Below are 27,574 nucleotides of genomic sequence, written 5' to 3'. Positions count from 1 at the left end.
TCTGTCGAAATGATAAGAAAATCCACCTTCGAGCTAACAAGGCTATAGGGCTATAGAAGCTATCTGGTTTCCCTGCTTCCAACCTTTATGCTAAACCTAGCTACACTAATCGCTCGTAGCTGTAGCTTTAATGCAGGCATGAGATTGGTCTTGACTTTCTGACCTAACACTTGGAAATATGTGTATTTTGGAAAATCTTTGAACACTTCCTTTAAAGTTGTTTTGTGCTTCACTATTCCTTTCTTTAATTTTAGCTGGTTGTATTTTGTTATTTTATTTGTATTTTATTTCAGCTAGGGAATTTTTCACATGACTTTCAAAATTGATTACTGGGGTGTGTATGAAGCTGTAACTGTTTAAGCGTGCCACAGGAATAAGCTGAGGGATAAAAACGCTGTAAACTCCAGGCTGCCTCACAGCTCACTGAGCCACAATGAAAAATGGGGAGCAATAGGACAGCGTCTCATCTTACTATACATTCATAATTGCGGCATAAGAAATTCATGGAGTGTTTTTTATGATTTCCTTGAAGAAAAATTCAGACTGATGAAGAGAAGTTCAAGGAAGTGAAATGCTAGAGGTTTTTCATAATCTCACTTAACAGGGGAATGAATCTGCTCTATTAAATATCTCACGGGAGATGACAACACGTTAAGTTTCCATAATCCTGACTACACTTGTTTCATGTCAGGCGGCTTTAGCAGAGCCTCCACCGGCAGATGCTAGCGTATTGGTTGGAGCTATTGTATGGTCAGCGGAGACTTCTTATATAAGTAGCTTGTACCTCATGTTGTCTGACTTTAGAGCATATTGTAAATCACCATGATTCATTTAAATCCATATGTGAACAAGGACAATTTAACTTGACTTGAATAATAATCAAGTTTGTTATTATGTCCTCACACACACACACACACACACACTTTTTCTGTGAGTAATCACACTCACAAAGATGCACACTGATTGACAAAAGCAACGTCAATAAATCAATTTCACCTGGGAAATGAAGGTTGAGCTCAGTGGGTTAACTAATTAATTCTGTTTCAGAGCCAGCAATGTTTTAAAACAGAAATTACAAAGGGCATCAGGCTAATTTAATTTTGTACAGTAGCTCATACTTTGCACCTGTGCTTGGTTGACATTTCAAGCGTTTTCCTCTCTGTATCTGCAAGCTCTTTCTTTCACATATTTCAGCGGCTAAACCTTTGCAGCCTATAGTGACTCAGAGGATCACAAGCTGTAATTTCTTACCCGGCTCTGAAACCATTACCTCATATGCCCTTCACTCTTTTCTTTATTTTCTTATTTCTTGTTATTTTCTTGTTTCTTGTTAACCCTGCTGGCTTTCTGATGAGCAAATCTGAGAAAATATGAAAACCTTGAGGTGTGTTTTGTAATGATCACTTTTGTTTTTTTTCCCTCTGCTTGTCTGGCCCCTCTAAAAAGCTGTCACGATGGACATGCGGCTCATTCATCTTCTGTCTGGGGGCTTAGGCCACCTGTCATTGATTAAGCACTTATATTTCCTTTTTATCGGCTGGAGAGCAGAAAACAACAAACTTCCATCCCTTCTATTGGTAGACTGACTGACAGGCTTACACAGCAATTTAAGGATTTGGAGAAGAAGGTAAGACCAGGCTTGTCACTGACATAGAGCAAATAAAGTGGAATAAATGGAAGATGGTGCCTTAAATAGGCAATTCGTGTGTGGGTGGGGAGATAATAGATAGGGATTCTTGTTTTCTTCACCTTTAAGGCTTAGAGTACCACAGTGAATATGATCAAGCATGCCTGACATTTTTCTTTTTAACCAGCAAGACCAGTGTGCATGTACATGCATAATTTAACTTTTGATATATTACCACATTGTAGTTTATCTATTGTTTAAAAGTATGTTTTACACTTTTCATGCTGTTGTAAATTCCTATGGATGGACACTGAATGAATCAAAGATTATTCAGGGAAAGCTGACGGCTGTTAGATTTAAATTTTATCTGAGAGAACACACACATTCACTGTTTAGCCAGCTGTCAAAGACCAAGCCGAGCTGTTTCCAGCATGATGCTACCTGCAACCATCGCTCTGACACTGGCTCATCCCCACTGGCAAGCTGTTGGCACTTTGTTTTCTGTGTATTTGCTGAACCCAAAATCAAATAGTGCCTCATACTTTCATGAATTCATAAAATGGGCCAACTCTGAAGTTTGTTCTATATCTAGACTTTTTAATAATGCATGAGCAGCAGAGGATTCCTACTTTCCTAAAGGGGGGCTTCCTCTCTTGTTTTTCATATTCTCTCTTGTTTTGACCTAAAAAGCAAACGAGGATACAAAATAATTGTTTGCTCTCTATCATTTCAAAAGGTGTAAAAATGTCTCTGGTCACAGAGGCATATGCAGTCATAGATCAGACAATATGATGCATATCATAACTAAGTTTCCTTTTAGTTTTACTGTTATATAGACACTGACTTTTTTAACAAGACAAAGAGTATACAGCCATGCTAACAGCTCTGTGAGGCTATATGTCAGCATGCTAATATGCTCACAATGACAATACTAACATGTTGATGGTTAAGAGGTATAATGTTTACAACACAAAGCACAGGTTGGCTATTCAGTCATAAACCATCCAATAGTTGTTGACGTATTTCAGTCTGCCTGGATGCTACAAAACAAATACAAGTATTACTTCACCAAGTGACTCTAAAATTGTTGATGAGCCATTAATAAATGTTTTCAAAAGCTAGCCCACTTTACACTATGAACTGAGACATCCAAAAGCGTCAATCACCTGCAGTATTAGAGCCGGGTAACCCCTACATTCAAATAACACTAAATAGAATATTGATCGAATATTGGTATCGGTTGGAATATTGAACAAAATGAACAATAGTTATGGTAACACAAAGATTCAAAGTACGACTTAAAATAAACTCTCATCTCACATAAGTATCACCTCATCTAGAGCTCAAACACACACAAGAAGAAAACAGCACATGGAGGAGTTAATTGACCATATGGCTCATCCATTTGTCTCTGGCAAAACAATGATGAGGGAGAGCATAGTGTACCTTTGAAGATTATTGCTCTAATTTCTGCCAAATCAATGCGCCTTTGTGTAATCAGAGTGCACTAAAATCAATACTGTACTTATAAATGAAATACAATTATCATGCTCACATATCTGAGCAAGAAAATAAGCCAGACTGGAGCAAAACTTACACCCAATGTAGAAAATGAGTAGTTTCAACACAGTATTTTTCTTTCCCTTACTGAGGTATTATCAGTCCTTCAGAGCAGCCAAGGCCGAGCGTAATTGGATCCTGAAGCTCAAGCAGCTGTTAATTTTCTATCCAGCAGCTGCTAATTTTTTGTTTCTTTCTTTCTGTTTCTTTCTTTCTTTCTTTCTTTCTTTCTTTTTTCCTTTAGCTGATTTGTTGTGAGACTTCATGGTGCCTGTGAGAACACTTCATAACCCTGTAGTCAGTAAAGCCAGTCATTTCTTTATGAAGGAATTTTTAATCACTGCACCATTTGGGAGGAGTTGAGTGTGGACTGTCATCACTTTCAGCAAGCCCGAGGCTGTACCTCATGACTTTGATTAACATGTATGAGTGTGAGCAGTATATGGGTCACTTTAAAATTTGCCTCATTTATTTTCTGTGACTGGCCTAAGGAAAGTTGGTCCCTTTAAGGTGTGCGCCTGTTTCTGTAAGTGTATAGGTTGTAATTTGTGTGTGTGTGTTTGACTGAACAAACACAAATACATCATATATTTTGATGTATGCATACAATAATATATGTTTTCATGTGGTCCATAATCACCAATAGCTGGTGGTGTCACTCTTACTGAGCCATTATGTAGAATAAAATGTTACCTTACAAAATTGCTCTGTTTTTTTTATATACTACAACTTTATTTGTAACAAATCATACTTTGTATACATTTGATATCCAAAATGATATAAGAGTTGGCGTTATTTCAAGCAATTCAGGGACTTTTTTCACTTTAATTAACCTTGTTCCCTCAAGCAGCTGTTCTGAACTCCAGTCACACTTGTCCAGAAAAACCATTACCAACTAAAACCACTTCAAAACCACATGAGACAATATGAGTGACAATTTGAAATCAAACAAACGGCAATCTCAGACAGTTTGATTTCCGTAGGGACATTAGCTAATCTACCAACTAGCAGGCTAGAAAAACACTATCTGCATTGTGCAAGCTAGTGGAATTTTAATTAGTTAGTGTAAACTTTCTTACACAATCTCTAAGAAATTTTTCAGTTTTTTACTTTTTTGATGTTTCCCTTACTGCACACGTATACTTTAATGCTTGGGATAATCTTAGCAAGACAAAATGAACTAGTTTAGCAACTAGCTTCCTAATAATCTGGCTGCAAGCTGGACTAACCCTAAAAAATAACATTACAGGTTATACCTCTTTTTGTTGTAGTTGTTGTTGTTGTTGTGGTTTATTCAGTGTGGCTTGTTTTGGGTAATTTGGGTCTATAATTCCCAAAGGATGTATTGTATATTTCCATGTTGCTTATACAGTGCATGTGCACTGAAATGCCTGGGATAATAGGGTCCCCTAATGTAGTTAGCTTGCCAACATTAGCTAGTTTAGCCACTAGCTTCCTCAGAAATCATCTGACTGCAAGCTAGTGGACTTATTATAGTTATTATTATCATCACTCTTCTGTTTTTGAGTGGGGTATCTGTTCTGGGGATTTTTTCTAGTTCAATACCAAGTATTGTATTGGTATTTAAATCTTGCATGTTTTCTCTATATTGTGCATATATGAACACCTGTGAAAATAGACCATTTAATGTAGTTAGCTAGACATTAGCAGCTAGCTATCTATGAAACAGTGGACCTAAAGAAAATACTGTATAGGACCTAATACATTACAGACATTACAGTTTATCTTCTATCTTTTCAGGATTAGTGTGACATTATTTAGTATTAGTATTGTTTTGGGGAATTCCTGTCCAATGTCCAATGCATATATTGCATATTTTCATTTTTCATCTGTTCATATAATGCAAGGGAACTTGTAGACCTCCTTGTGCTTTCAATGCACTAAACTGATCTGAATAAACTGCCAACCAGTTACCCGGATATTGAACAAGGTTCATCCTTTCAAAACTATTTTACATTAGTAGGTGAGAACGACCCTTAACGGCAGCTTGGGGGAATGTTTTCAACAAACTAAATTGCTGTTAATATATTGTCTACCTGTCACCCTTATTTCACAATTTTCATTCTGTGGGAAGCTTTAGGGATTACTTCACCGGCATGCTTGGAATTGGTAGTATACATGCAAGTGGCTTTAAGTCGTGCACTGTCTAAATCAGATGTTATGTATAGCATCCAATCCATTGCGCCCGAGGGAAGTAGACAAGAAGACATACTCTGACATGTGGACATGAGATAAATGTATTACTTTCCGTTCACTATGTGGAAATGAATCTGATAGGTGACACTTCAGCAAGTGTAGCACACTGCCTTCAACACCTTCAACCCTTTTCTTTTTTGAGATTCGTGCTGAAAGGGGTCTGCTTAGATGTCTGGCTCAGTGACACACTTTGAAGTGAGGCAGAGAGGTTTGAACTGACAGTGAGCTGTGTTGTGTGCTGTGGATGAGATATCTTCATTTTATTTTGCCATGGATGGACAGTTAAGGCCGGCATATGAGCGTGTAGCTGTGGGTACCTCTATGCTTGTTCAACCGGACACATTTCTCCCTTGTTATACTGGAGACCCTTATTAGGCTGTATGAAATGAAATCAGATCCATCACAAAGAAAACTACCACATCTGAGAGAAAATGTGTCTTTACATATACTGTACAAAGAAACTAAGATCACCTCTCCTCCATCTTAAAATATCATCAGAAAGACCATCTGGAACAGAAACATCCAGTTTTTGCCCCAGGTGGTTTAACCTTACAGCAGCCTGTGATTAAGACATGGCCATATCTGGTTTTGATTAGCCCGTGCCTCAACCCCTTCTGATTTCTGCCACAGAGTGCCCCAAAAGGCCTGATACAGCAGCCTTTGTGTGAGTGCTGATCCATAATGCATGTGATGCTTTAGACTAGACGCCTCCTCTCATGAGAACGCCCTTTTCTTTGCATCTGTCCGCCCATTAAAATGTGGCATCTCCTTTGATCCCGATTCATAAATAAATGTTCTGCTCAATTTATCAGAGTTACAATTATGCAAATGTGTTAATGGATCATTATGCTGCCATGGCCACTGCTTTATTGAATGTCCTGTCCTGTTGTTTGGTTTAAAGCTACATATTGAGATATAAAGATGGTAGACAGTATCTGCAAGATACAAGAGATAGCTGGGCTGTGTTTACCGTCATCACAGTGCAGCAGCACATGCAAAAGCATTTCTTAAAGTCAAGATGCATTCATCATGCTGTTATTTAGAGCACGGTGGAGGCTCCGGTGAGATTATGAGGTGCAAAATGAACCAAACTGTGACTGAATAAATCACACTCACTGTGTGAGAGAGCACTACATGCTGTAGTTGCTGTAGAAACGCAGAACAATAACAACACTGATCAAAGTGTTCTCTGACAGTAGGTGCTGCAAAGGCTGTAGTGTGGTGGTTTAAATCAGCCACTCACATCTGCAGTTAAAACTACATGCGTCTATATCAATAGTGGTATTGATCATGAGGTCAGCTGCTAGCTCGAGAAAGGCTATCTGAATCCAATATGCAAATCCGATGCCGGTAGAAACATCTACTCATCAAATTTGAGATCTAATCTTAAAGAATGTAATTTTATGAGAATTCACTGGTGGATCACTTGCAGCAAAAACAAAATTCATCGGCTCCAGCTTCTTAAATGTAACAATTTGCAAAAATTTCTACATCTACTGTGGTCAGCAACTTTTTTCATACAGTCACACAAACAAGCAAAACCTCAAATTGGGGCATTTGTCACTAATTTCTAACATTTTATAGACCAAGTGATCAATCGAGGAATTCATTGGCAGATTAATCAGTCAGGGAAATAACTGTCAGTTGCAGTCCGATTACACCCAGAAGCATCTCAGATCTTTATTATGATTACATCTCAATCCATTTTGCCCCTGTTCACTGTCTGATTCTAAATGTTGTTCTTAAAGAAAGTGACATTCATATTCATTTGATTTGTTGACTTGGAGAAAAAAAAACAAAAAAACACTTTGAAATCGATGTGAATGATATGCAGACACATTTGATGAGAACACTTCACACTCCAGACAGCAGTCAGCTCTTTAATCACAGACATTGTGATAATTAGTTTTAACCAAAATATTTCTGCCTTTCCTGCTTTATCTAAACCTTAGGGATAGTTCGACAACAGCTACTGAAATTGATATTTGGTATCAGAAATGAGACAGTAGTATCACAATACTACAGTCCTTGTACAAAGCCATTAAAGAGCAAAATGGATGAATAGGATACTTTGTTTTACACTTCATCCGCCTCACAGAAATTCCACTGAGGCGAGTGCCTAAATAAAATCAATCTCAAACAAAAGCAAACAGAAATCAGATTGACTGCAGCAGCTGTGAATAAATGTGTCCTTCAAAGTCCTACGTGGAGTCACTAGCCTGCTACGAAACAAGCTGTCAAGGAACCGGATGCATTAATCGTATTCAGTACCTGATGTGGGTCCTACTTGGATAGCAGAAAGAGGAGAGGAGAGCTGGAGGATGATATGACATGTGATGACTCTTCCCCCAGACTGGCCCATTGCTGCTGTGACAGCACTGTGATACACACCAGTAATTACAATGTAATTTGGGGACGGAATTATCAGAGGAGCATGATCCATTATTTGATAGAGAATTTATCATCATCTGCATCATAACAGTGTTGACTAAAGATAGAGTAGTGGGAGTGAGGAAGGTCAGGGCACATGGTGATTTATTAGGGGGATTATGGATTCACTGGAGCCCCCAAGTGAAACAGAGACTCCTATACATCATTGCGTGCACTATCACTGGTATTGCCACTCCATAAAATGAGAATATATGGTGATGTAGTTCAGACTTTAAAGACAAGTTGTTTTATGAGTAGAGAAAAGCCAGACCTGGATTGCCAATGAAGCTTGTTGTCAGTACATCATTTTGTTTACTCGCACTTGCTTGATTTAAAGGACAAGCCTGGCAAAATTCTAAACTATTATCATTATGAAGAAATCGTGAAAGCCTATTTCTCTGTGCTTTAGATCTCCACTGTTGTCTAAAAGCTACAAGAACAAAAACATATGACACTTAGCACTAAACACGAAGCTCATGGGGAATGTCATTAGTTTGGCAGGTATTTGGTTATAAACCAAAGTTCTGAAGGAACTAACATTTGGACTTGATGATGGTGCTATACAGATAGCATAATTAAACTTCTGGCCCACCATAAGCCTGGATCCTCGGGCAGAGTCTGGCCCATATACTTCCGCATCTGGGCAGATTCCAGCTGTGTGTGCACCAGAATTGGTCCAGATGTGGAAGTAGCATCTGACAATCATGCTGTATTTGGGCCAGAATCGGCCCGTGTAACTGGGCATATACTGGGCCAGAAGAAAACAGGTATGTGACCCAAGTATGGGCCAGATTTATGTTGCTATCTGGGAGATTAAAGAGAAAGTGATAGCCAACGTTATTACTATTGATTCTAAGTGCAACATGACTGTCTGTAACAAATTCCATGGCAATCTATCCAGTAGTTATCAACACGCTTCACTTAAAACTACAAATATGAACCTCATGGTGGTGCCAGAGTGGGTGATATTCCTTCATTACCATGATCATGGGCACTGTAGTTTATTCATTCCTAGCACACAATATGTGTATCAACCCTCAGCTTCCCAAATGCTTCCCAATAAATACACTATTTGCCCATTTGGATAACGTTAAAAACTACCGTTAGAGTGTCCAGATATTTTTAGAAAATGACGAGCCTTCAAAAATGAAACTATATTTGTGAAATATTTTTAAAGAGTTTGGAGAAATAGATGGGCTTGGGATGATATTTGCTGAAAAAACAACAAACAGAATAGTGCCAGACCTCTCCTTTAAATGTGCCAATCAGAACAACGCTAACTCACTCTCTATTAGCTCCCATTCCACAGGCTATTTGTCTTTCAGGAAACAACACAGAAGGCTGTAGTATTCACCATTAGCCTGACAACACTCAGATTCAGCTTTTAAATTCAACTGCTTGCATTTTCCATTATGCACTCCAACTTCCTCCTTGAAATGCCCATCATCATGTTCTCTCAGTAAATTAGTCCATGAGTCGGGGCAGTTTGTTTTGATTTTGGCTGTAGGGAACATTTTTTTCTAACACTTATTGTTGCTAGATACCGCAGAATATTGATTTGAGCAGCCATTACATTCATTTCTGCAAACACAGTTGCCATGACATAAAACCTGTCGCTAAGACAATTTTGCATTTGTGCTGAAAAGGTTGACAAGAATCAGATAATGAGAATGAGAAGAGGAGGTAAAGGATGTGAGATATTGGAGCAAGGATAAACAGCAATGTTTCAATCAGGCATTGTAGGAACGTGTAACATTTGTTTGGTGTGGGATGTTAATAGCTTAACACAGTGTAGTAACATACAGCCACAAATGTCATCCCTAAGTCAAGCTGTAAAAGATTATAATAGCACCGTGCACTGATGCATTTCAATCAGCGTATAATGTCATGAGAGGAAGGGCATAAATCATACTGAGTTACTAGGCTACCAGAAAGCTAGATAATAGCAGAGGTTACATGCACACAGCACGAGAAAATTTAGTTTGAGAAAGTTTCAGCATGTTATTAAAGAGAATATCTGCCAGTATGTTTGAATGGGACTAAAATAAGTGTTTTGAAGAGTCTTAACACCTTCCCTGTGCGTAATTGATTCCCTCCTGCTTGTCTTGGGAATTTGTAAAGCGAATTTGAAATTGCAGCTTGACATAAAGATGCCACTGGGAAGACTTTACCAATACCTGTACATGACATGAGTCTGAATAATTGACATCGGAGCCCTCCAGTAATGCATTTTTTCCCCGCAGGCTTACTGACTGTCGTCGAAGAGCCACCACGAGCATTACTGTAGTTTGTCACTGTTCCTGCACCTCTGCCTCCGCACCAGAAGAAAATCTCATCAAGCTGCAGAACAAGTTATAGCCCTTATTGAAGGCCTACCTCTCCCAGTGGCTATTATCTTTAGTGCCTTGTTACCAGATGGAGCCGGTCAGCATTGGCAACACAAAACAACCTCATAGACCTCCTTTGTGTGAACAGATGGACCACGAGGAGATGGGTGATATCACATGGAGTGAAGATGCACACATTACAGGGGGAGGGCTTGCTGACCATGTGCAACTAGGCAGTACAATGGAAAAAGGAGATAATAGACATCAGGCAATTACATGTTTAGAAAAGGACTGATATGGTTAGGTCACATCCTGAGGAGGTGCACATCCAAAAAAACAGGAAGCCCTGGCTGTTGACTGTCATCAACCTGACTCCTGTGGTACAGACAGACAAATCATCTACCTTTCTGTGTTACTGTTTCTGATGGTTTTCTGCTTCTTTCTATACACATTTATATCAAGAGTTTAACAGAATTCCAACATTTGTTGGAACATTCTTAATTTCTAACACCCATTATCCTCTCCACACATCCCTGTCTCCAATAAACAATAGATAATTATAATAATACATGATATGAAATACAACTTTATGCTATTATAAACCCACTAAGAGACCTTAAATATTAAGGTTTTCATATTGTACAGAGGCTTAAGGGTGAGAGCGGGTGCCTGTATGTCACGTCCCCATATAATATAAATATGCATGGATGCACAGAAAGAAGAAGATTAAGAATCTCCACACAAACAGAAGGAAAACCCAAGAAGAAACATTGTTTCTGAAGTTATTGTTAGAGCAGCGCCTACTGTTTGTGAGAGGATTTGTTGATTTATCCGACACTTCATCCCAAAATGGCCTCATTAGAGAGGATTCTTCCTTGGCAGAGACATATCTCCTCATACTGACTCACAACACAAAGAAGTGTTGGGCTTTTACTAAAGAGGTTTTTTCAAGTACTGCCTGCCCTCATTTCTGGCAGACCTCTTTTTGGTATCACGAAGCGACCTGAGAACATGTTAAATAGAGACAGATCTACGCCCCACCAACTGTTATCATCCTGTTTTTCTGTCTCGTATTCTCACTCCTGTTCCTCTCTGTGGGTCTGGCCTGGGGGATCCATATTTATGCGACCAGGCAGCTGTCAACAGGACAGCCTGGCAGACTGCAATGTGGAATGCTATTTGTAGGACTCCACAGAATACAAAAATGAAGCTCAGGAGAGAATAAGTCATGCCACATAATGAACAGCGTAAACGCACAGTGGATGTGTAATGAGGTCATGCTGCTGTATTTCGCTTTCACAAACAAGCCACCTTGCCCCTCTGAAAATGTCAGATGTCATATTTTCATTTCAGTACATCTAATTTCTTATATCTTCTGTTGTGCCCCATAGCTTTCTATTTGGCTCATATCAAACACATATAATGAGAAAGAAATGGGAGGAGAGAGTGTGTATGTGCCTGTCGATGTGTGCAGTAATGTGCCTACAAATGTTTCTCGTGAGAGAGACGGGGACCGCGGGAAAAGAAAGGGAGGGCGAGTGAGAAAGGGAGCAAAAGGAGGAGCATGAGAGAGGGAGGGCTGCTCCCGCTTTAGTCACGACAAAATGAGGCATGACTCATGTTGAGATGTGACGTAGACGGATGGGTCAGGTAAGCAGCACCCATGTCATATAATCACAGACCCAGAGGTTGAGGGGAGAAGAGAATGTGCAACAGTATCTCAACAATAAAAAAGAGGCCAGATTCCTGGATCGATAACCACAGTAACTCTCGGTGTTATGTCATTTTTATGGAGCATTTCACTGCGTGTTTGATGTGGCATTATCTCCCCTGAGAAGAATTTATTTGAAGTCTCTAAAACTCTTTACTCAGTGCAGACTTACTCTCTGCATGAGAAGCTGTTCAGAGGGCAGAGGATTTTTATCGCAACTCAATATTTGAATAGCAAAGTTAAAAAAAAAAATATGGTGACAGGTTTATACACAAAATGGCATCATAACTTCAAAATGTTGTTTCTTGTTACTGCAAAATTTTACATCGAGTAAATCATACACTACATGGCCAAAAGTATGTGGACATTCCAAATACGGGGAAATCTTAAAGCTGCTCTTATCAATATTTTTATGTGAACAATGGAGCAAGACACTATTTGTATTGTAAAGAGAGTCACTGGTAGTGACAGAGAATCCATCCCAGCCCCCCCCCCCCCCCCCCCCGCACCTCTATGGAGCATTTTAGCATCTATCAGTTCACTGTTTTGGTTTCACAGCCCATAACTTTACTGTTTTTGGTCCATTCTCACCACTCTCATCAACCTTATTTCCAGCAGCTGCAGCAGTTGCTTTCAGAGAAATAGCTTTGATAAACCCACTACACACTACATGCACATGAATAGCACCAGATGGCGGACACACAAAGTTAGTGGCTAACTAATAAAAGTAATGGAGCAAAAAAAAAAGAAGTTTCTAGAGCCAGGTTCCAAAATCTTGTGGAAAACCTTCTCAAAAGAGTGGAGGCTTTCATACCAGAATGCTGAACCCTGTGGTTTTGGAATGAGATGTACAACAACCACTAGTGTAATTTTAATGAGGTGTCGACATAGTTTTGGCTATGTAGTCTAAATATAGCGGATATATCAGCTGAAATATTTTTTATAACCCCCCTTTTTATATATATATATATATATATAATACCTCTGTCAGCCCCACAGTGCCACCACTTCTCAGCCAAGATAATTTTTCTCAATTTCAATACACTTTCTTTCATCCTTACTTCACATCAACAGGGATTAAGGAGAAACGGCGAAGAGGTAGAATAAGTGAAAATGAACAAAGAAATTAGATTTTGAATACAGCTGACTCATGCACTGGGTTTAATGTACTGGATCACAGGCTAAGAACTAAGCAGCTTATAACACCGTGTTCCTCGGTGGAGCAATAAGTGTTGTGTTTAAATTCTCAGCAAGATCTTTCTCCTATTGCTCAAACGCTGTAGTTGGATGTTTGCTTTTTGGCAGTGACCCAGGTATGAACATCTAAATGTAAAGAGACTCAGTATGGCTGTAATGTTGACCTTCCTACAGTGTCCACATTGGGCAAAATAACAGCAATTTCTGATGATTTTGCTGTTGATATTTTTCTATATGATTAGTAACTGGATCTGGTAAAAATGCTGCTGGATATTCCTGCAATTGCAAATAGAAATATAACTGCTCAGTGATTGTAAAAATGTGATTTAAAGTGTCATAGTCTGTGGAAAATGCATTGCGTTTTACAGCATTTCTAAAACAGCAAAACATCCTCATGTTATTTATCTTTAGATGCATCCGATTAAAAAAAGCTGAGTGGAATGGGAAATGATACTCATGAAATAGAATATCATTAAATGAGAACAAAATATTAGACATTTCTCTCTTTAATTTGGTTTAGCTATCATACCACATTTTTATCTTTAGTTTTTTATACAGTACATTTCTTCACTGCTTGAGCCATTGATATGGATTACCTGCTGTCCATGTTTGCATGTGTGTGGTGGCGAGCGGACATTATAGTCGTTTTATAATTGAATCAACAGAAAAGATAATAGGCTCCTTTGCCCACATTGCATAGCAAATGGAGATAAAAGCCCCCGACAGTCTGAGAGCAACATTATCAGAGACGACAAATCCAATCACAGGGCCGATTAACATGAGGTACCTATTTTATAGATCATAACCTCGAGATATTAAAATGTAATGTCTGTTTTGTTGCTGTGTAATGATGGAATTTTCAAAAACTAGACTAAGTATAACATTTGTAATAGAAATGATCTATTTAAACTTTAATACTTTCTCTGCTCTAGTTTTGAAGAGATCAAATTACTTCTAAAAGAAGGAAAGTGATTTAATGTCTCTGTGTGTGTATGTAGGATAATGGGCCAACTTGCTTCAATGGAATGCAAGCTCTAAGGAATAGTTCAACATTGTGAGAAATACAGTTAGGCCATGCAAGCAGTAAGCAGCCAGTTAGCTTAGCGTAGCATGAAGAATGGAAATCCATCTAACAGCACCTCGAAAACTCACTAAGCAGTTTAATTCGTTACTATGGATTAAACAAACAACATAATGACATAAAGTGTTAATTATTGAGCTTTAAGCAGTTGTTGAAGGCAGTCTTTGTTACCTCTAACACGCTCTGATGCAGCTCTGGCTCCTCACCACTGAGGAACATGCAGACAACTGCAATCTGCCAGAAGACATTACTGAGATGCAAATGGCTCTCACTTAGCCTTTTTGATCAATTGATTGTTTCTGACTGGCCCACAGGCAGTTCTTAGAGGTTATCAATGGGTCAGCAGAGAAAGGGGAGGAAGGGTAACCACAGTGCATTGGCAAACGTGGTGAAGGATGGGATTAGAAATGCAATATGTATTTTCAATAAAGCAGCAGAGTTTAGTCCTGCAATGGAAGTTACATTTAGCATTTTTTACATTCTGTGTTTATGGAAGGTGAAGCTTGAAAACATGCAGCATTTTGAACCTGTGTTGTTTCTGAATTCACAAGAGGGGATAGAGAGTGAAACAGAGGTGTTATTTCTGAGGGAGGAGGGAAATGATCTGTTATTTTGTCAGCTCCCATTGCAGTCGGAGGAAAGCTGATTTGTGCTAATCCACTCTTTGAAGGCTTGGTGTGAACGCACCGGTCTGCCTGAATTTAAATATAGCAGATGCTGTCTGACAGAGGTATGAACATATCATACCGCTGTAACTGCTACAGAAGGTTATATTAACTAAGTTCACATCTCTAACTGGGATTGCATGCTGCTTGAAATGTCATGACGGGCTGGGGAAATGACAAGGGAAAGGTAGAGAATAATCAGCAGCTGCCAGCTGGCTAACTTCAGGGCACACTGCTGTAGTCACGCCTACATGATGAGCGCCATTATGGTGTTAGAGGGAAAAAGGTTTGATCGTAGGTCCCTGCACACCAGGAACACCTATAGGTTCAGCCCTGCCCTTCTGCCAGTGTTGCTATTTAACAATACTGAGCAGTGTGCGGCTATAGCTTTGTATAGCTGGGCCCTCAAAAATCAATTAATAAATCAATCCAGGCCTTTCAGGGAGAGGTGCATAAAGATGGGAAGTTCAAATAAAAGAGGCAATTCAGTTATTTTCAGGCATCTTGCTGCACCCTGTAATTATCTCCTTCATGGTAATTTTCAGTTGCCATAGAGACAGAGAAAATATAATCAATTAAACCACACAGGTTGGACTGCCGGATACTAAATGTTTAAGTAATTATTTAACAGATTAAAGGCAGAATGCATTGTTTCTATGACAAAAAAGAGATTATTATAGTGTTTTTGCACAGGAACATTGCTCTTAAGTTTAAATATCACAATCAAATACAAATAAAAACTCTTGTTTTTATTTTTTTAAAGTTTTACATAATCAAGATAAGCTTGTCCAAGTTTCCTGCCTGGACAGGAAGAAAGATTAATTTAGAAGACAGATAATGATTCAGTTAATGCAAAGGCACTAATTAACCTCCCCATCCTTATTACAACTGCAAATTCTTCCATATGTGATGGAGATTTGTCCACAGAGGTGAAGTGCATGCAGGGAACACGATGTACTGTGAGAGATATTAACATCTAAATCAGTGAAGTGCTCCTCCCCGTGCTTTGCGTTTTCATCTGCATGGTTGTGTGACACATTGTGTCTGCAGGCAGAGCTGGAAAACTGAACAGACCACAGTCACATTGTCAGAGGACACTAGATGACCACAGTGGAAACTTGCCATCAGCGCTTTGAAAGCCTCCCACACACACACACACACACGCAGATGAGCACACACAAACACAAATCCGCACACACACATTGGCCTACACACATCCAGATGCATGCATATACGCAATGCTCCCTCTAACTCTTGCGTCTGATGGGCCAGTGTTGACAGTAGAAGCCACTGATGACTCACCATCAGATAAGTGATCGGCCGGCCTCCTCTGAGTCACCTGAGTGTTTTGATCTCCATTTATCACAGTAATTGCAGTCAAAGGTGGAAGCAGCGGACCGGACCCACCTGTCGTTCTCTGTTTGCCTCTCACTAGGTAAATAAAGTCTTCATTTCGTGTGTTGGCTTTGCACTAAAAGACACAGACATGGCAACCTCCGTTTGTCTCCACAGACAAAGCAAGCCTGAATTACACTATCTGCCAATGCAAAGTCTGCCCATTCATACAATCACTATAATTATGACAGATGATTAATGCCATCAACTGATAGCTCTCCACGTAAACTCTAATAGCAATTTAATGACTTGCATAACAAATGACCCCTGATTTTATGCCACATTTAAGGGTGCATTAGTAACTGGGATGAAGCCTGAATTGGAAAGCTCTTGACAAAAGCCAGACCGTTTAAAAAGCAGACACAGACAGACAGACAGACACACACACACACACACACACACAGACACACACACACAGACACAGACACACACACACACTCCTGCTCCACAAAGTAATTACAAAAAAAAGGGAATCTCAAGGGGAGTCTGAGTGTTTGTGCATCTCAGTTGTTGCTGGAGAATGTGGCTCTGGACTAACCTGATAACAGCACATTTTCACTTTAGTAGACATGTAGTACATATTCCACCCCCACCCCACCACACACACACACACACACACACACACACACACACACACACACACACACACACACACACACACACACACACACACACACACACACACACACACACACACACACACACACCACACACACACACACACACACACACACACACACACACACACAGCACATAATTTTCCACTGGGTTACTCTTATTTTGGCCCCTCCCCACTCTGTTTGAATATTATTACATTTTCCATGTCTGAGGGACTCAAAAATAATGTGTACACAGAGCCACAGCGCCGAGGCACAGTGGCAAAAGCTACATCCGTCAGCTCTCAGATATTTACATAGGCATCACTGACTCCGAAATGAGGTTTTTTGATATATTCTGCTTTTTGATTCCGTGTAGCTGTCTGGATAGCAACACAAATTCACAGTCATGGGGTTAGATTATCAATCATACTCCGGGTATTTGCAACCACGGCACCTCCTGATTATACTGAACATACGTGTCAACCATATTAAGAGTATTGTCCATCTGTAATACAATGAATACCTAGCAATGTGTTTATTCAGATCAACCAACATGGAAGATTCACGCAATAAGAGGCAGCAAATCCACATTTTACACCCCCCCCCCACCCGTCTGCACACCTCTGGCTGCTCTACTGGATAATTTTTCTACATTTTATGTCTGTCTGCTCCACCATTCCCTCTAATCCCCCCCTCCTCTCCCTGGCGCCATGAAATGGTGCCTCCATTTTGCTCTGAGAAAGCTGACACAGTTCATTCCCCTCCACCACAGTGGCATTGCCATCCTGCAGAGACACACCTCTCCAGGCTATCAGGTAGATCAGTGCTTTTTTTGTTTTTTGTTTTTTCTGGCTTGACACAGGCAGGAACTGAGTGACGCAAATGCCGTGTTGTCAAATTCAGGCTGTCGTCTGTTCATGAACACACACACAGACACATACACACACACACACACAGCCGAGCCAAAGCTGATTGAAGGAGCTACAACTGGAAAGAAGTGCAGGAGCTGTTGTGTGTAAGTGGAGGATAAATCATGTGATGGAGGATTTTATTCATCGACAGGAGGAAAAATCACACACTTGTTTTCAGTTTTCTTTCTGGGCCAGCATGCATTGTGAACATGATGTGGCCAATATACTGTATATATCAAGATTTGTAGGGGGGGGAGGGTACACGTGCTGTGGGATGCTGCCATCAAAACTAGGATTTATGCAAATAAGAGAGCATAATAATATATCTGTAGCACTGCAGCTGCAAATTTTGGTAACTGCAGACCTCCTTCATGAACACTGAGTCCTGCTAGTGTTTCACAGCCTTACCTAATGACCCGGACATTTTTTAGATGACAGAAACATTGCCCCAGTGTTTCTGCCATTCAGGCCAGTCCTGCAAAATTCAGTGTTTCATGCTTTGTTTGGTCCTTTTAGAGAATAGCATGCTATATCGTGTGCATGTTTTGACTGAGGAGTTCCAGAGCCAGGCGTGCATCGCTCTGTGGGGGCGACAGTTAACTGGTAAATGAGGTTAACTCCAAGAGACAGCGCCCTGTCGGGTCAAAACCATGCCTGGGTAGTGGTGAGGATGTCACAGCAAATATGTCACAGACACGGGAAAACAGCAGGGAACGTGCTGAGTTATGTTCCTCCATCTACTCATATTCACAGTGAGAGGGCCGAGCCGAACCTTTATCCCTCTGTCTCATGAGCCGCTCCTCCACCGGAACAAAAAAAAAAAAAGGCCTCCCTGATCAAACAAGGCGAGAAAAACTGAGAGCAAAAACACAGCAGCAGACTCGTTCAGCACCTTGACACCTTTCTGAGCAAGCTGTATGTAACATATAGAGACGGCTGCAGAAACAAAACCCATTTGTCTTGTGTTTGTTCTGCCGAGATGAAAGCAGCAAGCCTTGCAACAGTAATGCTGTAGCAATTTTCTTTTTTTAACATTACGATATCATTTCAAAGAGAGGCCTCCAGGACACAGACAAACATTGCTTCGAAACTATTTGGAGAAGAAATGTAATGAGCATCCACCAAAAAAAAAAACAAAACAAAACAAAAAAAACACAGCTCATGGCTAGACTTCAAATTCATTCTCCTATATTAAAAACAAAATATACGAAAGTAGCTGAGGGAATGGAAGATATTGGATGATAATTTTAAAAAATTTTGATTTTAACAACCTGCCTTGGATGTGTAACAGCCAAGTCGTCTTTTTCAGGTTGAGAGAGGAGGAGCCGCAGTAGCAGATGGGTGCGGACTTGACATCAGCTGGGTCATCTTGACAGTAGAACAATGTGTGCTGTCTTGTGTGGCCAGGCCCTCACCCCCGCTGAATGGCAATTAGTATTGGAAATAAAGCAGGGCAACCACATTTAACCTCCTTTATTGGCTGCTGCATCCTATTTTGCCTTTATCTCTTGCTCTGTTGTCACAAGGAATCCAGTTCAAATTGTTAGAGATCAAAGTTTTATCTTTAGTTTTTTTTCGTTGCTACTTTAGAGAGTATTTGAGAGTGAGAGGCAACAAAAGATCCCAGATTAGGGCGTAACTATGAGTTATGGGATAATAAATGAATCACACTGGATATTTCTGGTAGGGTTTTTGGCCACACTGACGCTGAAGATTGTAGATAGACTGTCCTTACCAGAAGAACAGAACTGACCATTTTTTCAAATGTTAAAAAAAAAAAATAAATAAAAAAATCGATTTTTATGTTTTCCGGACGAGCGACCTTTGGTGTTCATTTGAATAATGACTGTCCTCTCTCAAGAGGAAGTTATAGTGCCACAAAACCTCTTGGGGAAGAAGTTGTGGTGGATGGTTGGGCGTTTTCGCCATAGTTTACTTCCCTTTTCACACCAACAGTCATTGTTGGTTTCCATTGACCATGACCATGATGTTTGCATAACTATGTAGTTTTAGACAATCTCAGACCTCAACCATAGAAGTGGGAGATGAAAAATCCTCATATGAATTGTTTTTTTAAATGGTTTTTGGAAGACACTGGCAAACGCTTTATTAGGTTATTGAGGTATCAGTAGTTTTATAATTGGTTTTCAATTGGTTTTCTAACAGGTTCGAGAAATGCTAAATTAGGCTGCACAATATTCCACTTGTGTACTGAAGACTGAATTCATATTCCAAAGGGCTACAGCAAGTGTTGAACTGTAATTAAAGATCAAAATTATAATATTTACATATTTACATACGAATAGAGGCAAACATATATCCAGCTGGTAATTACTGCAGGAGATGAAAACAACTTTAATAGTAATAATATTAATAGATAGTCCTCATGCATGAATTACACAAGAGGAGGTCTGTACATTGGTGGTCTCCCATAGATGGGCACTTACTGAAATTATTCCCAGGCTCTTGTGTGCACACTGTGAAGAACGCCGCATGACGCTTATATGCAAATACAGCTCCCAGCACTTCCAAAGATAGGCCAACTGGTGCCAAGATATCTGTGATTAGGGCGGGCAGGTGACAAGAACAGAAAATAGAACTATGGGAGTGGGCTGGTTCGCTGTGCCCGCACGCATGAACAGAAAAGTGGAAAATTGCTGTATTTAATGTTATTTCACTCGAGCGTCCGCATATGCCAATCTGTTTTTCAGTGACCTAGAGTCAGCAATGCACAGTCACATCAGCCAAAGGCTAAACAGCAAGATGCAGTTTTTATGTGGAGATGTGTGACCACAGTGGATGAAGCAATTACTTGCTCATTTTTCATTGCTGTCTTCAGCAGCCTTATCTCTATACCTTTTTCATCCTTTCCCTTCATCCATGATCCCCCCCCCTCTCTTTCTCTTTCCCTGTAGTTATTCTATTTCACAATTTGTCATGCTGCAACGACAGGCTGAGGCAACGGCCACTATGCTAGTGCCTGTGAGCCGAGCCTCTCATGGGCTGAGATAAAGCTAAGCTGACAAGTGGGTTCAGCTGCGTCACAGCGTCCTTTGAAACATTCTCAGAAAAGGGAGAAAATGAAGGCAAGGCATGTTCCTCCAGAGGTGGCTCCCTTTACACTTCACCCCTTGGCTCCTCCTGGTACGCAGCTGCTGGCTTTTGCCTCGGGGCTGCTTCTTCAAATAATGCTACGTTCATGTTGCAAACCAAACATGAAGGCAACGAAACAACATATTCACCCTGAGGTCACGAGTATAAAAACCATCCGGCCAAATGTGTACTGAACAGGCGTAGATTTAACAAGCACAAGGTTTTTATTTTACTGAGATTTCCACATTTCTACTGATGAACTTCAGTGTGTAGGCGAAGCCAAAGCTCCTGAGCTAGTGCTACATATTCATCTTAGAAATATAATCCTCACTTAACACACACACACACACACACACACTCTCTCTCTCTCTCTCTCTCACACACACACACACACACACAGACACACACACACAGGTGATCCAGAGGAAAGCTTCCTTAAGAACACCACTGACTCTCTGGTGGATAAATCATCATCTCCCTCTCGTGTTTCTTCCCCCACACAGTCTTTTCTTTCCCTGAATGCCCATCCCCCCCCCCCCTTCAACTGAAGAGTGCCCTGGTAAATAATTGAGGCATTTTCCCCCTCTGCGACTGCAGCTTTCATGTTTTTTGGGGTTTTTTTTGTTGTTTTTTTTTTTGCATTTTCTGGGTCTCACCAATATTTGGTTATTCTGATTTAGAATTATAAAGTGAGAAACATTGAGAATATATTGTATGTGCGGAATTATTAATGGTTGATACTGCATACAGCCTATGTATCAGAATACAAGAATCCTCATTGGTTGGATCAAAGGGAAAAAAACAAATGCAAATATAGGTCTCTACATAATGAACTAGCTAAACTATCATTTCAAATCAGCATGTATCTGTAATTTAACATTTGATTTCCCCTATTTGCCTCTGATTTCATTTTGAAAAACCACTTTTCCAGACATGTGGGCTGGCCAACCTAGCCAGATATAATATATATATGACATATGGTGCCTGTTCCAGATATTAAATATGCAGCCTTGAATTAAATGATTCAAATGAGGAATCCGTGTTGTTGAGTTTCCCCTAATAATGCAAGCTACTCCTGTTCTGCTAGATCAGATCCCATAATTATACGGAGGAGTTCATAGAGATGATGTGATTTTCGCAGAAACATTGTGCAGAAATATGTCTCCACTAATGACTGAAAACAAGATACAAGAGAGCTAATCTAAGATGCAGTAGCCGAAACCGTTGAGAGCTATAATGAGGTGTTTGCTGACACCTGCTGTCGCAAAGCATGAACTCACTTCTCTGTGAATGACTGATGCTGATATCACTAGGAAACACTCATTACCTCTGCAGAGGAGGTTATGATTTCACCTGTCTGTTTGTTTCTTTGCTTTTCAGCAGGATTACGCAGCAAGAACTCAACCGATTTGCACTGAACTTAATGGAGGGATGGAGCATGGGCCAGGGAAGAAGCCTTTAAATTTTGGCTCAGATCCAGATAATTTACAATGAATTTGAGTATTTTTCTCTGAAGTACTGTGTATGTTGTTTGATCTGTTTTGATTTCCAACTGGTATGAGCTGTGACAACAGTGTCAGTGTGAGTGACACTGCAGAAAGACAAGTAAACTGCTGCAGGTTTATCTTGAGCATCTTTTTTTTTTATAAATATTTGAATATTTACATCCATCCATAAAAATCATAAACATAAAATAATTCAAATCTATATAAAGGGAAGAAACAGAAGTCAGTCAGAGAGCTGCATCACATGTGACTCACTCATTTACACCAATCAAAAGTCAAACCGACACATAAGAAAGGAGGACAGTTAAAACCAGACATAAGGCAAAAGGGCTTAAATGGTAAAGGCCTGAGATTAAAATCTTTTTAAATGTGTACTCATTTCAAACTTAACCCAGGAGAAAATAAAAACATAAACTCCAAATTCCATAATGATGGATGAAAACAAAACCACATGATGGATCTGTGTGAACTCCAGCTCAAACTTTCTTTTTCTCGCTTTTGTGTCAGACTATATCGCAGGTGATAACAGTAAGAGCGACAAAACCGAACATTATTCACCTTTGGCTTTTTAGTGCAAACTAGGATGACTTTGAACAGCAAATAAGACTCAACTAAGGCTTCATTCTGTTTGATGTTGAGACGTACAGTGTGCCTAAATTATATAATACATTCATATAGTTATAACTATCTGACCAACTTTCTCCTCAACGCTCCGTTTCTCTTAAATGTGCAATTCAGCATGCAGTAGTGGCACTTGAATATAAATAAAACTTTTGTAAATTAAAAATAGTTCCAGTGAAGCAACTTACAATCATATGGGGAAGCTTTTCTGTATCATGGTGTGCTATTAATGTTTTATGCAAGTCAGCTTGAGAGTTAAACAACTTCCTTATTCTCTGGTACAGCGGTCCTCTTAATTGTCTGTTGCAGCAGGCTCTGACATCTCCCCCGTCATAATATTGGCTGAGAGTGAGGTTTCAGAACTAGTACCTTGCATGTCTGAGCTACTTGTGTCACCCAGGTTTTCTGTGGTGACTCCAGGGCCAATGAGGTCGTCTACAGCCTGTGTACTTTGAGGGGTTGCAGTGATCAGGTCAACAGCATCTTCGTGCTCAGTTTTCTGGATGTCTGATTCTTCGTCCTTCTCTGGAGATGAAGGTCTTTGGGAAACGGACAAGTTATCTGTAAAAAGAAAATAAGTGTAGTCAAAAGAAAAATCCTCCTCGGGATACAAAATTATAAACTATCAATCAATAATGTTTGGAGGATGCTATGTAATGAAACGTTGTGATTTACGCTTCTGTTACACCCTATTAGGTTGTTTAATAATCCTCTGCTGTTGCTACTTTAGTTGTGCTGCAAACAACTTATCAAAGCCATTTTTTTCTTCATTTGGTTCAACTGTTTTTATCCTGCAGGAATAGAAACTAATAAATAAACTAAGAGATTAAATGAACCCAGAAATGTGAGGCGAAAGCTGGTTTCAATTCTTGATTTTTCTTTTCACACCAGGTGGCATTGAATACCTGTAATAGCCATATTAAGCTGCACAATATAATCACTTGTAGAGGGTGTAGAGGTACTTACCCAAGCTACACTGATCACCAGAGTCATCTCCATAATTAGCAAGCATGGACGTCTGGTCCATGTCATTGCTGGAAACCATGTCTGATAAGTCTGGAGTCCTTGCTTCGGGTATGTTGGAAATATCTGTGATTTGCATAGAACAAATGTGCGTGAGAACACCTAGATCAGACACCAGAAACTAATTTGTGCCTCTTAAAATTAGATGTGGTTACCTATGTCTACAGCTGGCTGCGTGGGTGAGGTTACAAACAGGTCCTGCACAAATCCTTTGCTTTCATTCAAGCTTGTTTCACTGACACTAGAAAGGCTACATTCAGCCGCAGAAGGCACCTGAAGAAAGAGAAAGCGTGTTTCAGACTAAACTCAACAAAAGGTCTCTATCAAGAACATTTAATGAATGAAACAAAGAAAGATGTGATAACCTGTACCTCAGTGTGGTCACCTGCAGCCAGCTCTTCACTGACGTCAGTGACCGTGGACTGCAGATCACTTTTGTTCTGGTTGTTCGGCTGAACTTGACGAGTTGGGATCCTGTGCAAGTAGCCGTAGCCGATACCACAGCCTAGGCTAGAATGTAACACAAAGAAGACAAAAGTGACGCAATTAGAAAATGGCGATATGTTATTAATATGCACCTTAATTTGAAGACAAAATAAATGCCCACCTTCCCTCTCCTCCCCATGCTCCATTGGGAGTCACCACTACCTCTCTGCATTGATCAGACTGTATGTTGTACACCAGCAGCTTCAGAGGTTTCCCCTCATTGGCTTCAATCAATGAAAAGAAGTCTTCTGACTGCAGGGGTTAAAAAAAACAATTCATAATTTACAGTATAATTTGTTCAGTTGTTTATAATGAATAAGAGCAAAATAAACAACAAGAAAGCTCACATCCTGTAACACCTGGTCGGCTCCCACAATGAAGTCATCATGTGCAATAAGTCCAGCCAGTGCCGCAGGAGAATTCACTTCTACATCCTAAAAATGGGGGAAAGAATGCTATGAAGATATTTTTATCTTAAATAATTGAAAATGTTCAGTATGTGGGATTTTACGTTTGAGAATATCACCCAAACTTACAAGAGTATGATGCAACTTTTTTTATTTTTATAGTTAGGCTCTTTGGCAGAAAATTAGGTATATTTGGATTTGAAGCCTACTACTCCTTTGTCTTTTATTTTCTTAACAAAAATACTAAAAGAAAATGTGGTGACTATTTCCCCACAGTGGGCAGTAAACTGTTTTATATCAAGGCCAGGCCTTACCAGGCACAATTTAAACAAAGAAAGATAGACTTGACTTACCAAGACATGCCACACGTTCTCATTGGCTCCTTCAAAGCTGCAGAAGCGGACGCTAGCCCCCAGCAGACCCTGACCACCCCACATGTTACTTGGTGTCACCTCCAGTTCCCTCACCCGCTGGGTTTTAGAGTTGTACACTTCAAGCTTCACTGCTTTTTCTACATTGGCTTTTAGGAGATCTTTCAGCAAGTCACTCTCTTTATTCTGGTGAGACAGAGAAATTTTGAACAACCCAGCTGTGACAGCACAGACATGACGAAACCGAATTTCAGGTAAAAGAACATGAAATGAGATTATGTCAGCAGACCATATGGCCATGTTTCCTCCTGAGACTGGAGATACAGGCCTGATGTTTAAATTTTATTGTAAGCAAGAACAAATTGGCTTTCTTATTGGGTTAGCAGTACAACACAGAACAGAAGTACACACATCATAATAAATAATGTTTAAAAATATCTAAAATCATATCAAAGCAAAAGAAACAAATCCACAGCAAGTCAAAACCAAGAAGTTTATCTTTGCTGTTTCATGTATGACTTAAGGAAGTTGACACACATCTAGCTCTACTGAGCTAAAGGTAAGGTCTCAACATTCCTCTGCAGGGATAGGACTTTCATAAAAAGTCACCATTATGCAAACACCTTGGGATTAATAGCTACTTGGTGGCATGTTTTCAAAGGATCATGCCTTCTGTCCCTGAACTGGATAAACAAGTAGAGCCAAAACTGATCACAGAAAAGGTCCTTGTCATGCAAATGGTTGACAATATTAATAATAATAATAATAATAACAACAAACGAAATAATAATTATAATAATAATAATAATTTAATCAATTTGCTAATTTCATCATATGAAATCATCGTTTTTGTCACGCAACCCACTTAATTCACATGCTACCCATACAACCTACTGTTTATCATTTGGTAATATTGTGGTATTTGGCCTGGGGACATGTCAAAGGTACTCTTGACTTTAGCATCATAGGTGTCTACTCACAAGTCGGGTATTTCCTATAGAGAGGATGAAGTCAAAGAAGGGCTCCAGACCAGACTTCAGAGCCGGGGAGTCCTCTTGAACCTGAAACATTTGAGATTTATTTCATTTTATTTCACACACAGTACAGTTATTATTGTCGCCCCCGTGTGTCAACTAAAGATATTGCAGTGGGCAGAATTTGGGGCTTCTCAATGCGAGACATCACACAGCAGGTGCTCCTCACATATTGAATAAGCTGATGTATTAATGCTAGTGCTAGTATCTGTTTCTGCAGTGACTAAACAATTACAGTCGCAAGCAAATTTGGGTGTGTGCCAGATGCCACCTCATCATGGGCGGACACCATTAAAGCTGACGATTGTTTTACGAGTTATTACAGTTAAAGAGTAACCTGTCAATTGCCAAACACCTATTGCGTGTCTTCATATAAAAATACAACAATGTCTGTTCAGGATTAACATAGTTAGCATAAGATTCAAACAGTGAGCGAAACGAGGGCTGTGCATAACCTTGTACTACGCTACAACGTACCCCGTGGACATGATATCCACTATTAGTTCCACCGTCCGACAAAAACGAGCTCTGCGGTAGCCCCATTGCTTTTAATAGTTCCGTTTGACAAGCACGAACTAAATGTCACTGAGGTAGAGTAATGTTAGAAGGCATTACTATGAGCTACACAGCTGATACCAGCTAGCTAGCGCCAACAGCTGAGGCAGGTTAACAGCAGGCGCCGGAGGACTAGGCAAAGCTAATAAATAGAGATGCCAGAAAAATCGATCCCCAACTGGGCTAGATCTCCATGATGCTATCACGCAAACTGCGTTCGATTAGCTCTCCTTGCCGGCGCCTGCTACGTGGTTGCCTAACAACAGGCAACGCTGGTGTAAAATATACACAATCTCATTCATGAATTTGGATATTTAATAAAAAAAAGAAGATGTAAACACAAATAGATGTGACAGTTTGTGGCCTTACATGGAAAATGTTTGAGGAAACATAAACAGATTTGTTGAAAAATGTTTTAATTGTTTTAAAATGATCTGATTTCCCATATTTAATTAGCATACAAGAATAATAACCTTTCTCAGCCTATCACCAAAGAAAGGGAGCATTTTATATTCAGCTACAGTTACCACTGAATATTGTATTAATTTGAAGATCTGGAAAGAACAAGTTCTGTCAGGAATATGGACTGCGCCCTCATCTACACACAGGTCTTATGTGTTCTGGCAGAACTTAATCTCCAGTTTACTTTAAAGTCACACTTACTACTGAAATCACTCACCATATTCCCACAAAACATAATAAAAACGATAACTTTGTTTGTATAGCACGTTTTGTGTAGAGATGCATTCAATGTTAAGC

At 39.8% G+C, this 27,574-nt stretch overlaps 1 protein-coding gene across 1 annotated transcript; it reads right to left on the bottom strand.

The window, feature by feature from the left end:
* Nucleotides 1-22,427: 22,427 nt before the first annotated feature.
* LOC130160898 (Golgi reassembly-stacking protein 1-like) lies at nucleotides 22,428-26,937 on the bottom strand. Its single transcript, XM_056363676.1, has 9 exons — nucleotides 26,738-26,937; nucleotides 26,207-26,287; nucleotides 25,209-25,412; nucleotides 24,796-24,882; nucleotides 24,570-24,700; nucleotides 24,334-24,472; nucleotides 24,118-24,235; nucleotides 23,906-24,028; nucleotides 22,428-23,500 (listed from the first exon to the last, which is right to left on the bottom strand). Exons 1-9 carry the CDS (start codon nucleotides 26,801-26,803, stop codon nucleotides 23,232-23,234), a joined length of 1,218 nt encoding a protein of 405 aa, XP_056219651.1. The 5' UTR covers nucleotides 26,804-26,937; the 3' UTR covers nucleotides 22,428-23,231.
* Nucleotides 26,938-27,574: the final 637 nt, after the last annotated feature.

This window comes from Seriola aureovittata, chromosome 20 (assembly GCF_021018895.1).
Source record: "Seriola aureovittata isolate HTS-2021-v1 ecotype China chromosome 20, ASM2101889v1, whole genome shotgun sequence".
Taxonomy (NCBI): domain Eukaryota; kingdom Metazoa; phylum Chordata; class Actinopteri; order Carangiformes; family Carangidae; genus Seriola; species Seriola aureovittata.
This window is presented reverse-complemented; position numbering and strand designations above follow the sequence as displayed.

What these genes read in the sequence shown, in the direction of transcription:
- LOC130160898 (XM_056363676.1), bottom strand. Translation starts at nt 26,803, where the DNA reads ATGGGGCTACCGCAGAGCTCGTTTTTGTCGGACGGTGGAACTAATAGT. An exon ending in GCATGGGGAGGAGAGGGAAG is followed by an intron (nt 24,473 to 24,569) that starts GTGGGCATTTAT and finishes GTTACATTCTAG; the next exon opens with CCTAGGCTGTGGTATCGGCT. An exon ending in CTGCAGGTGACCACACTGAG is followed by an intron (nt 24,236 to 24,333) that starts GTACAGGTTATC and finishes CTCTTTCTTCAG; the next exon opens with GTGCCTTCTGCGGCTGAATG.